Source organism: Callorhinus ursinus, unplaced genomic scaffold (assembly GCF_003265705.2).
Source record: "Callorhinus ursinus isolate GAN/ISIS: 27379988/994484 unplaced genomic scaffold, GSC_fseal_2.0 scaffold11, whole genome shotgun sequence".
Classification (NCBI taxonomy): Eukaryota; Metazoa; Chordata; class Mammalia; order Carnivora; family Otariidae; genus Callorhinus; species Callorhinus ursinus.
Window position 1 is genome coordinate 1,580,653 of NW_027397073.1, and position 12,404 is coordinate 1,593,056.

The 12,404-nt window shown below is 57.9% G+C and overlaps 1 protein-coding gene and 1 long non-coding RNA gene across 5 annotated transcripts in view; both read left to right on the forward strand.

The window, feature by feature from the left end:
* LOC141373701 (uncharacterized) overlaps positions 1-647 on the forward strand; it is a 954-nt gene extending 307 nt beyond the window's left edge. The window contains exon 2 of the long non-coding RNA XR_012379946.1: positions 38-647. This is a non-coding gene — a long non-coding RNA (uncharacterized lncRNA). The remainder of the gene's footprint in view (positions 1-37) is intronic.
* Positions 1-11,598, forward strand: part of MBP (myelin basic protein) — a 116,126-nt gene extending 104,528 nt beyond the window's left edge. For 2 of the 4 annotated variants that reach the window (XM_073897996.1, XM_025886829.2), the window contains 4 exons: positions 1,131-1,166; positions 1,544-1,576; positions 4,703-4,813; positions 10,030-11,598. In XM_073897996.1, the coding sequence (XP_073754097.1) occupies positions 1,131-1,166; positions 1,544-1,576; positions 4,703-4,813; positions 10,030-10,074 (225 nt within the window). In that variant the 3' untranslated portion in view covers positions 10,075-11,598. The remainder of the gene's footprint in view (positions 1-1,130; positions 1,167-1,543; positions 1,577-4,702; positions 4,814-10,029) is intronic. The other 2 variants (XM_073897997.1, XM_073897998.1) reach the window with 1 other exon arrangement.
* Positions 11,599-12,404: the final 806 nt, after the last annotated feature.

Genomic DNA, 12,404 nt, shown 5'->3' on the forward strand with positions numbered 1-12,404 from the left:
GAGCTCTAATCCATGGGGGGTCTGAGTCTATCCCCAGGTGACCCTGAGCTCTCATCCACAAGGGACATGAGTCTATCCCCGATGATGCCTCCCTCCTCCTCAGGGTGAGGTTGGCCATGGGAGCTCAGATCTAGAACCTGGTCACAAGGTCCCAACTGCATCTGCCACTTACTGAATCTTGTGTTCTAGCAAAGAACTCACTCCTTTTGAGACTAAAGGACTCTTAGTTTAAAAACACAGGCTTTGCAAAACTATGGAGACAAAAAGATTAAAGAGATGCCAAGAGGAGTGGTTATCAGAGTTCGTGGGCAGGGAGGTGAACGGGGCAGCACGGAGGGTTTGGGGGCCGTGGGCCTACTGTGTGATACGAAGGTGGTGGACACCTGACGTCGCACATTTGTGCAAACCCACAGAACGTGCACCATGAGCGTGACCTTACCATGTGCTACGATTCCCTGAAGAGAAGTACGTCGGCTTCCCAGCTTGTAACACAGGAGCCACGCGCAAGCGAGGCCATGATAAATGGGGAACAGTGTGCAGGACGAGAGGGCAGACGTGGCAGACGTGGCAACTCTCTAATTTCTGTGCATTCCTTCCAGAAACTTAAGACCACTCTCAAAAATAAAGATTGAGAAACAAAAGCAAAACCACAAGCTTCTAATCCTAAACTTTTTGTGTAGCGGGCATTTTAAGAGGGTCTTTTTTATGTTGACAAGTGAGTGTTGGGAGCCCCAGGCCCAAGAACACTCCCCTCGAAGCTCTGAGTACCAGGGGACACTTTACCTCCACCCTGAGAAGCAAGACCCTTAGCAAAGTGAGCTTCGCTGTCACAGCGAGCGCACCCAGGAACCACAGCAGGACGAGTCGTTCCAGCTTGCGGAGGCTGCGGGTGCCCCCCTCCTCTGAGGGTTCTCTGAGTGTTCTGGAAGCTTCTGCCTGGCGTTGGCGTCTCAGGCCCTGTAGTCTCCGAGAACGAGGGGACAGGAACCGGGAGGCAGAGAGGGGTGACTTCTGAGGCGCCGGGCTCCCAGCCAGACGGGGGCTGGTCAGGAGCAGGAAGGTGAGGGCAGGAGGCTCCCCGGGGAGAGAGGCGCCCGCCCCCGCTCACAGGCCTCTGTGTGTCTTTGTAGGTGACACCACGCACACCTCCTCCGTCGCAAGGAAAGGTAAGACCTCTGAACTTGTCCTTAATTGTCACGCCGTCTGTAGACCTTCCCCGAAATCCCCAAATGGACCAAAAAGAGGGCGGGCCTCACGGCTACCTGACTTCACCCCAAATGTGTGCCCCGTGGAGCCCAAGCAGCACAGGCTGAGGAAGGAACGCGCCCCAGCAGAGACTGCTGCCGGCTCCCAGCTCGCTCCCCCCACACCCTGTCCCAAATCCAGCCCAAATCCACCCCGAGCTGCCCCTGGGGTCCCGCGGGGGTCACCACCACTCGCCAGCTCAGCACGGCCCCGATTTGTGTTTCTTGTTTATTAAAAGACTTTTTTTTTTTTTTCCTGCCTGGATCACAATGTCATTGTTTCTCTCTCTCTCACACAGGGGCGAGGACTGTCCCTCAGCAGATTTAGCTGGGTAGGTGACACTTGCGTGTCCCCGCACCTCCCTCTCCCTTCTGCTCCTCACAGCTGCCAGCACCTGTGCTCTGCTCCGCGAAGCTGCCTCACAGGCCCCCTTCTTCCCTGGCAGGCCCGGTGCCCATGCCGTCGGGGGGCCGCCTTCTCCTCCGGGCGGGAACCCGGGGCCCCCCGCCGCCGACCCCGCAGGGCCCTGCTTCCTCGCTTGACCGGGCGCCTCCCGGGAAGGAGCAGCTCCGCGCCTGAGAAAGTTCCTGACTTCCTTCCAGCCCGAGGGGTGGGACACCCGTCCCCGCAGGGCAGTCCCGGGGAGGCCGGGGTCGGCGGGCCATCCAAAGAACCAGCCCTGCCGCCAGACTGACCCGAGGCTGAGGGAACGCGATGCCGCCTCTGGTCACGCGGCCCAATGAAGCCCCCAGACCTGCGGTTTGATCGCGGCGTAGCTTAGCTGTCAGCCCTCCAGGAACATCCTCTGAGGAATGCCAAGAACGAGGTGCCCATCCCGATTGTAAATGGCCAACTTGCTCACTTCCTAGACACCGGTGAAATGTGGTGTCTGAGCCAGCCTAAAACGCCTGTCGGTGTATTCTAACCAAACCTCTAGACTTCGGTTAGTAGTAAAGGCCAGAGTTCTTACTTTACCAAAGCTGCCATCCGCAGAATAAATGGAAGGGTAACCACTCAGCTGTAGGCCGGAGATCCCGTCTGGCCTGGAAACACAGCCCGAGTCCCTAGCGCAGAGCGTGCATGCACTTGGTGCTCAGTTAATAAGCACCACACACATGGATGACCAGAGTTTACAAAAAGGAGAAGGGAGGACGAAGAGAGAACAGTGGGGGGGAGGGGCGCGAGGGGGGGCGGCCCATGGAGAAGGTAGGGGGCTCCATAAGGTTCCTGGATTGCCCCAGCCAGTTCTTACGTGGCATTTGCTGGAACACTTTATACAAATATATCTAAGCCTTTTCCGAAGCTGATGACTTTGCATAAAGGGGCCAAGAGGGTAGGAAACACGTGGGCTGGGCCTCGCAGCCAGTTAATTTCTGACTTTCTGTGCCAGCAGGAGACCCAGATGACACTGCAGAAGGAACTCTTGTTTTGGTAACCCCTTGGTCTGCCTCCTGACTTTCTAGGCGTGGACCCTCGGGCGTGATGCGGAGTCACCGGGGGACGTGCAGGGCGGGGGAGGAGGCCCTTCCTCCCTCCAGGCGTTTAGAGCCTGCTTCACCCAGCAGCTAACCAGAAAGACCTTGGCTTCCCCCTGCGCCTCTGTTTGGGGGCTACTAATCTTTACTCAGTTTCTCTTTCTTTTCCAAAGCAAAATCCGCCTCCGTATTTCATTTGCTTGTGTGTCCATTTCCTCAAGCTACAGGACTGCCTTCCTGCTTGGAGTTTGTGAAAGTCACCCATCCTTCTTCTAAACTCTGTTGAACACTTCTTGGTAAATTCCAGGTTGTCCAAAGATAGTAGTGACCAAGAATTTGAAAGGAGGAAAAGTCAAGCAGGTTATTTAATCTGAAAACTTACCCTTGAGTTTTGTTCTCAGAAGCTCCTAATTTTAGAGAAAAGCAAGGGACACAGGAGGATTCAGCACTGGTGTGCGAGGCTGTGTGCGTTCCCTGCACGCTTAGCCGAGACCCGTCGCTCCGCGGGATGTCCCGGAGCGAGCGCATCCATGGAAACCTCTGGACCCCAGGGCTGCCCGCCCTCCAGCGCACCCCGCCCCCCATCCCAGCCTGACGCCTCCAGGATAGAGGGAGGCACTGCATGGACTCCGGCCCTCCAGCCCATGCGTATGCACGCGGCAAGGCCTGTGGGCAGAGGCAGAGGCACCTGGGGCTCCACCAGGGGGCGGGTCATTTCCTTGACTCGACTGTTAGGAGCAGACCATGGAGAGTCTCCCCTGTCCTGCTGGCAGAACCTGAAATCTCAGACCCTGTCCGCTGAAGACAGACGCGTGGGGCAGACAGCGACCTTACCTGAGACCCCCGGCCTGCTTGGCGCCTGCGTGACATGGTGCCCGAGGCTGGAGAGCCCCGTACCGCAAACGCTAACCTCCCTGTGTCTGCCCGAGCCCCCCAGCTCCTTCCCCGTGTCCGCGGGGGAGTTGCCGTTTGAAAGTAAAGCATCTTCGAAAACGGACTAGTCCTAGGACAGGCATGTCCTGACCCGTCAGCAATCAGCTGCCATTGCTCTGTGCCGCGCACAGAAAGGTCTTCCTCCCTCCAGCACGAGGTGGGGCCTGGCGCTGGGAGCCGGGCTTGGCCTCTCCCGGAACGACAGCGAGCACATACCAGGAGCCCACAGGTTCTGTTCACAGAGCAGCGCATCTGTGAACTTGCGGTAGCCTCCCAGCCACCCCAGAAGGTGGGGCCGCTTTATCCGCATTTTATAGAAGAGGAAACTGAGGGTCCGAGTGGCTCTGATGCTTGCCCGAGGTCACACAGCTAGGGAGCGGAGAGCTGGGGCTCCGTTCAGGCTGCTGGGTGCCCGGGGCTGTGCCCTGGTGCACGGCGGCAGGGACACGGCTTGCTGGCCGGACCTGCCCCCTCCCTCCTTCATGACCAGCCCAGACCCCGGGACCCCCAGCAGGGGCCACACACCCGCTGTCAGGGCACCCAAGCCTGGGGAACTGGTTTCTGGTCATCCTGGGGAGAGCCTCACCCAGGCCAGAGAATTTGAAGCTTGTCTTTCTGCTGAAAAGTATGGGCCTCAAAATTTTGCTAAGTGCCAAGCTCCATATCCTCCAGACATCCAGCAGAAGGGGGCAGATGTGAGGAGTCTGCACAGAGAAGCAGACAGGGACCCCCCCTCCCCAGCCCAGGAGGGGAGTGCCTCCTGGGGCCCAGAGCGGCCCCTGCGCTCCCTTCCTGCACACAGGTGGGCAAAGGCGGGTCACCTGGTTTTGCTCAACCTTGCCACTCTTGTCTTGAAAGCCACACAGCGGAGTGGGTCAGGAGTCTGATCTTTCAGTGAGAGCATTTGGGCGCACATCTGCCCACGCACGGCAGCCTGGGCTGGGCCCCCACTGCGGCGTGGAGCATGGCCCCGGCTCCACTGGTGGCCCCTCCCTGAGGGCCCCTCCCTGCCCCACTGGCCCCCCTGAGAGCTGTCTGGTCTCTTGCAGGGAGCCGAGGGGCAGAAGCCGGGACTTGGCTACGGAGGCAGAGCTCCAGCTCACAAGGGACTCAAGGGGGCCCATGACGCCCAGGGCACGCTTTCCAAAATCTTCAAACTGGTAAGGTGACTCTTCTCAACGCCAGGGATGCGCTGGGGGAGGGGGGGCGGGGGGTCCAGGCTTTCCAAACTGTCCCTCTGGGGTTCACCTGCCAGGCTGGCTGGCTCAGGGACCAGGACGTATCTGCAGGGGCCGGTCCAGGCTCCCTCAGGGACCTCAAGGACACGTGAAGGGTCCCACGCGAGGCTCCCCGTGCCCTGGGGAGGCGGGGGTGGCTGTGGGCGCTGACCTCCTCTGGAGGCTCCCAGTGCCGAGGCCGCAGACCCCTGAGAAAACGAACAGGAGCTGAGTGACAAAAGGGGGAGATCACTGGTTAGGCAGGCAGAGATCCCAGGGAACACACAGGGGTTGCCTGGTACACACACTGGAGTCACTGGTCCTGGGGCCTCTGTTAGGGCACCTGGAAGGGGCATGAGAAGACAGAGTAAGGACAGCAGGGCCGGGCCTGGGCGCCGAGGGGCCTGCAATGCCGCCAAGTCTCAGAGAACGCCACCGCGGCCCATTCTTGGCTCTGATCAATCCCGAGATCGACTTCCCGGCGTGGGGAGGGGCCCGTTTGGCTTCCGTTCATTCCCGGACCCTCTTGTGGGCCCCAGAGCTCACAGTAATTCCAGGGCTCACCCACAGCGCCGGGGTAGGTGCCGTCCGCAAACTGTAACTGCCTGGACGCGGGACGCCCGAGAGCCCCAGGCATGGGGCCGACCCACAAGCAGCCGCTGCCCCCGTGGGCAGAGGCCTCCGAAGAACACAGTGACAGGTCTGCTCGCCCGCGGCTGTGAGCCCAGGCTGGCCGTGCCCACAGTCGGGGGCCCGAGGCTGCCCAGGAGCCCTGTCCAGCTGCCATCATACTCGTTACACTGGCAGGTGCTTGCTGAGCATCACTGCGTGCTCTTTGGGGGAGGGGCGTGTGTCAAGAGCATGTTCTCACGGTGGGGGACAGACATGGTTGAAATGAGTGCCACCGGCAAGAGGGTCTCCCCACACAGAGGGCCCCTGTGACCCTCCTGAGGGCTTTGTCACCCAGGTCCCATGACACCCAACAACTTAGGTGTTCACGCTGAAAGGCCAGCTGTGCGTCTCTGGCAAAGACCAGTCAAAATGGGGCTGGGGTTTTTCAGCCCCCCATCCAGGGCTTGGCAACGGAGCCGAGATCCCAGCAACAGCCCGCACTTCAGGGCTCATGGCTGGAAGGGGAGCAGGGCTAGAGATGCGCCCACCCCAGCGGGGACACGTGGCACCTTCTGCACAGCCCAGGACAGTCCCCAGGCTGGCTTGAGGCTCGAGGGTTCACAGTTGGACAGCTTGCTGGCACAGGCACACGGCCAGGGAGCACCGTTGTCTGGGTCCACGTTCCCACGTACTTTCTCGTTAACAACCGAGCGAGCAGCTGTTCTCATGACTCTGAATCCGCACGAGGCCATCCGCTTCTTGGTTTCATGGCGTGAGAGCCGATTCTAAACCAGAGCCACGATGATTTGCAAGGTGAGCCAGTCAGCTCCCTTTCCAACCTAATGAACCGTAATCAGGAAGCCGGATGCCAGCACATGAAAGGCAGGGTTTGTGGGTTACGGCAGGAAAGGCATCAGAAAAAGCAAAAAGCCCCAGGATGCTCGCAGCACCTTGTCGAGAGACAAATAACTCCCGAAGGATTTCACATTTATCCTTCTTGGGTGAGGGATTGGCATCACCGTAGACAAAGGAAGAGGAGACGCCCAAGTGAGAGGGGACGTTAGTCTGGGCTTAGTTCCCAGACGGCACCGCCGTGTGCCCTGCCCTGCCGTGTCCATCGGCAGGTGTCCGGGCGCCACAGGCAAACACATCGTGGATTCTTACTCCACGCTAAAGCTTCGTCATCTTGTGTCTTCAGTCCGGCAGGCACATTTGGGGGAGGCATGCATTTCCTTGGAAACTGAATGTTCTAGGGGTTTCGGGTCATGGATGAGAAAAGGAGCGTCCCCTTCGCTCCACCTGCCCTCAGACCACCGGTTGGGGTCACAGTAGGCAACTTGATTTAACACTACAAGGCTCTGCTGTGCGTGGCTTGGTGGTATCGCCCCAGAGATCGGGCAGCTGAAAGGCAGGACCCAGGCCTCCTGCAGGCTCCAGGTCATCCCTGGTTCGGGCTCAGCCTCGGCCAGCCACGCACAAGGCTCCACCCCAATCACTTGATAGGAGGTCTTTAACCTGGGTGAGTGTGCTTTCTAACTGGCTTACTAACACATCAAGGTTTCACAATTTATGGTGGAATAATTTGGTCTGTAACCCAAACAGTCATCATGGGGTCATGTGTGTGGTATGCCCCATGGTCGGGTTACTGGCAGGGTCAGCTCAGTGAGCACATGTGTGTGGAGGCCCCTGCCGCGAGCCCAGATTCAGTGGTTGCTGGGCCCACATAGAGGTGAGGGGAGGCAGGACTGTGCTTCTGAGGAAGGTCAGTCCTATCCAGGAAAGGGCTTAAATCTGTGAGGTGAATGGTTATCAACAGGCGTGCTGACTCGTTTCATGTCCAGTCAAAGGCAGGCATGACCCTCTCCTCAGTGGAAATTCTAAAGCAACTCTGAGAAAGGGGGAATCAAATTCTACCCGCACATTCAAGTGACCGAGGTCATCATGATGTGTCTGCCCAATTCTGCATTGTGCCAACGAGACGGTGAGGATGACGAACCTGTAGGAGCTCTGGGTCCAAACCCAGCAGTGCATTCAGAATAGTGATGTTTCCACGAGTGGCCCAGCACCTGGCCAGGCGGGCGCCCACATCTGACCCAACTGCGATGTCCCAGACTGTTTCTGGGCTCCCCCCCCGAATCTTCCTGCCCCCGAGCGTCCCAGGTGGGAACCCAGAGGTGTGCAGTGGTTAAGAATTTCCCTGCTGACCGGGCGACTCTGGGGACTGTCTCTGTGCCTGGGTCATACATGCAAGCCTGGCCCCCAGCCAGGGTGAGATGCTTGCAGGTCGGCTGGCCAGCCCTGTCCCTGTCTAGCACGTTCATCGTGTGGGACAAACACAAGCGTGTGAGCCCCATCTGTTTGTAATGGGTTCAGTGTTTTCCTGCATTTCTGTTTGTACAAAGTGGTTTAGAAATTTTAAAGCTTCTGTAGAGTTCAAGGGAAGCTCTGATTTATCAAATTTCAATTAATATGGCTTTCATTAGATTTTACTACATGAAATGTTCACGAACTGGCCGACCACGGGCATAGGGCTGAATGAGTCCGCGGGTGTGGTTACCATCATTGGAGAACAATCCCCGCAGAGGCGAGAAGGGTTCCAAGGATGTGGGTGGGGACGGTGGGTCTCCCGGGATTTAAGGGGGCACCATTACCCCGGACTGTCTGTCCCTGTGGGTTGGAAACTGGGTGACGAGCCCTGCATTTCTCCCAGTCATTCGGGAACCGCATCGAGCTGTTATCAGAGCTTCTCATTTCCAGAGGCACAGCTGAGACGGTTTCCCAGCTGGGTGCGGAAGCGGGGAGGGCATGCAGGACTTCCCCGCGGGTCCCACCCCTTCCCTCCCGCAGACACGGCTTCAGGCCCACCTTCTCCTCGTGGGGCCAGCTCGTCCGCTCGGCTGAGCCCGGGGCCGGAGCCGACCAAGTGCTGACGTGGACCCATTCGAACGTGCTGAGAACGTGGCAGGGAGGAAAGCGTGAGACCCACACGGCAGAGGTGCTGGTTCGAACCCTGACTCCGCCTTTGGCTGAGGGGCCTTGGGGACCTTACTCAGGGGGTCTGTGCTTTGACTCCCCTGACTGGAAAATGGGGACGCTGAGAATCCCCACCTCCCGGACTGGCTTTCTCTTTCCACCCCGGCAGAGACTTGGTAAGTGGAGGCACAGTCCTAGACAATAACGCCAAATGTCCACCATTGCTCTTCTCTCAGAAGGAGCCCTTGGGAAGCGACAATGCTGTCTCAGGGGACTTGTCCCGCAGAAGGTGGCGGGTTGCAGCCCATTTCAGCCCAGAGGAGCTCTGTTCCAGGGAGCAGGGGTTCCGCCCCTTTTCAGGACTAGATCTCCCTTGAAAGGTTAAGTTCCCGGGGATTCAGCAAGCGGGGGAGGTGAGTGCAGACTCGCGCTGGGCTCCTCCCGAGGGCAGTGCCCAGGGCCAGCTTGTCGAAGGCCAGCCGGGCGGACAAGGCTCGTCAGATACTCCAGAGGCTGGGATCCCATAAATGTTCTCACGCAGGGAACTAAAATCCCACAAAGGAGTTGTTTAACAACAGAGAGATTCTTTTGGAAAAAGTACAAGCCCCCCGACAAATCCGAACTATGGTCTCCATCTGCTGACTGTGCTGTGGATGAGCCTTCTTTGGCGTTAGGGCTTCGATTACCGAGATCACCGGGTAACGTGCCAAACGTGCCAAATTAGAGTGGGTCGGTGTCCGTTCCGTGCACGCGCGGCGTCTGGTAAATAGCATAGTTTACATATATCTTGCTTTCGGGGGGCTCACAGTCTCAGGGAAAATCTTTGAGAGATGGACTTTACACCTGTAACCTAGGAAGAAAGAGCCACAACGTGAAGAAAAATATGAATGCCACAGGAAAGGCACATTTCCCTGGTCCTCCTAAAGGGCATCAGGACTCACAAACTCATCATCTCCTCTGAGCCGATGCCATGCCCGAGCCCCCTCTCCAGTGTTTGACAATTCTGGTTTTAATCTCAAATTGTATTTGTCCAGAAAACACGTCCGTTCAGGGTTTTAAGACCCCATGAGGTCAAGGTTTGCGGAGACCGCTCTGGGCCGTTGGCTGGTGTTGGTGAGGAGCGGTGGAGGGCACACAACCAGAGAGGACTGTCCCCGGGGACAGCGTTGTGCAGCTCAGCTCTTGCCCGGGGGACATGGCGGCGGCCGTGCTCCCCAGCACCACCCTCTCCCCAAAGTCGTGTGTAGACGGTTTCCCTCCCTGACCCTGGAATCTCTAGAAACAAAGTACCCGTTCAACGCATGCTCGCGCGGCAGCTGAGCGTTCTCCCCCAGAAGGGCAGCGCGACATGGGTCCTGGGAATGAGGCTCCCTGAAAACTGGATCAGCACTTGCTCAAGGGTGTGGAGAAATGGAATCAGAGCCTCAGCTCTGTGTGCCGTCATTTCTAACAGACCCAAATGAGGTGGTTTGCACCAGGTCGCCCCACAGGCGGGATCCTGGTGCGAGGTGCAGATGCCGCGGATGCCAAGGCTGCCCCTGCACATCGCCTAACTCTGTGTTTCCTTTCCTCAGGGAGGAAGAGATAGTCGTTCTGGATCACCCATGGCGAGACGCTGAAGCCCTACCTTGTGGTCCCAGAAACCTGTCCTCAGCTTCTTAATATAACTGCCTTAAGATTTTAATACCGTCCACATCTACTCCCTACTTGTAGCAAACACCCTCCTGCCTAATGCCCGTTGAGTTGTGCACACGCTGGGGTCAGGCACGCCGCACCCTGCTGGCAGCTTCTGGCCATCAGCTAAATGGAGGGAACGCAGACAGAATATTAAGCAGTTACTTTGTGTCTGAAGAGAGCGCGTCCTCGGAGCTCCCTCCACCGCGGCGCGTTCCGAGGCACGGGGCGCCGGTGCGCGGACGCACCTCTGAGTTCACCCTCCTCCCTCCCTGGACTTGCTTTGCTGACCCGGCATCCCTCGGCTTCACAGGCACTGCCGTGGGGACGCTGTCGTGGACACAGGGACATGTGCAGGGCGGTGAGGACTGTTGATCCGAGCTTCCTTTGGTTGCTTCCCCCGCCCCTTGCTCACCTCCTAACACACACTTACTCTCCCTCCAGGATGAGGCAGTCGGGAGCGGCACGGGGGCTTTCGGTACGTGAAGTGCGGGCGGGCAGCGGTGAAGAGTCCCGTGGGGTGGGCGCGGAGGGGGCGCCTGCAGGCGGCGGCCCACCCCACGCGGTTAGCGGAATTCGGGCGCAGCAGAGAGGGGACCGGGAGGCAAGGCTGGGCTGGGCCACGGCCCCAACAGGAAACAGGATCTTCTTGGAAATGAGGTGAGGTACAGCGGGAGCCAGAGCGGCTTCTGCCAACAGCCTGTTCCCCCAGAGCCCAGCAGAGGTCCGGGGAGATGCTCGTCTCAGAGCGGGACTGGAGGAGTGTTCTGGGTGGCCTCACGGCGTCACCCTGGTCACTGCGGGAGGTGACCAGCGGTGCGCTTCCCACGGCAGTGCACACTGCAGATACTAACCCTCGGTGGACAGATAACCTTCCGTCCGCTTGCATCCTAGACGCGGACGTGCGTAGCGAATAGGCTTCGGAGGGCCCGCTTCCCGCTGAGCTGGACGTTGTGGGGGCCGGGCCTGGCCGGCCCTGTGAGCAGAGACGGGCTCCTCCGAATCGTGTCTTTTCTAACGAGCTGACCTTTCCTGTGCCCCCCTCGTAACACACTGATCCCGCCTTTTGGTTTTAGCGTATGTCTTAGAGGCCTTCCAAGGAGCCCCCAACTGGCATCGTCCTCCCTTAGAAGGAACACGAGGAATAGTCAACGTGTCAACATAATCCCGTCCTAATTCCGATGTCCGGTGGGGGTTTAATATAATGTCTATTAATCTATAGCCTCAATGATGAGAGGGTTACAGGGGAACAAGGAACAAAATTTCAGAAACAAAACCTCCAAACTGCGTGACACACACACACACACACACACACACACACACACACACTCTCTACATCTCTGAGCCGACTGTTGGCCAAGTGATCTCCACGCGGGGCTACGCCCAGACAGCGTGCGCTGAGATGGGCGCTCGTGGGAAGTACACACTGTTCTTGAATATTGAAATAAAATAATAAACTTTTAATGATACTTGCATGGGTGTCTTCTTTTATCTGTGCTCTGGTCTGTAGAATGTGAGCCCCAGCAGAGCAAAGGCGAAAGGTCGTGTCTTTTTTTTTTTTTTTAAGATTTTATTTCTTTATTTATTTGACAGAGACAGCGAGAGCAGGAACACAAGCAGGGGGAGTGGGAGAGGGAGAAGCAGGCTTCCCCCCGAGCAGGGAGCCCGATGTGGGACTCGATCCCAGGACCCTGGGATCATGACCTGAGCCGAAGGCAGACGCTTAACGACTGAGCCACCCAGGCGCCCAAGGTCGTGTCTTGGGGGTGACGTGGGTGTGGGCTGTGCCATCGCAGCCTGGGCGGCCGGCCCGTGCTAAATGAGCAGGTGCATTACCCCCGGGGGGCCTTCGCATTGGTAAGAGAGAATGGAATACAGGTCATGGTTAGGGCACTGATTCGCTAACTCACAGGGAGAAGACTTTTCAACTTACCTTTCAACAATCTTTATTATCTTAACCAAACACCTGTTAACGTGAGGTGAAGAAACTCTGGGAAACTACCTTTTGCCATGCAAAGACATCGACAACAATGGGGGATTTGGGAAATTCTGTGTGTGTCATTGTTCGCGGTTACAAGAATTCTGTTTCAAAAAGATAAGCCAAAATCTTTGTTTTGTCTTGCTTTTAACTAAAGTCCTGGTTCCCTTCTGTCTCGGCAGCAGCCGTGAGAGACTGTCTGCCCTTGTGAGCGTAAGGAGGGCAGCCCCCGTGCTGGGATGGTCCTGGGATGACACGAGCCTATTGTCTGGGCCCCCAGACCAGTGTTGTGTGCAT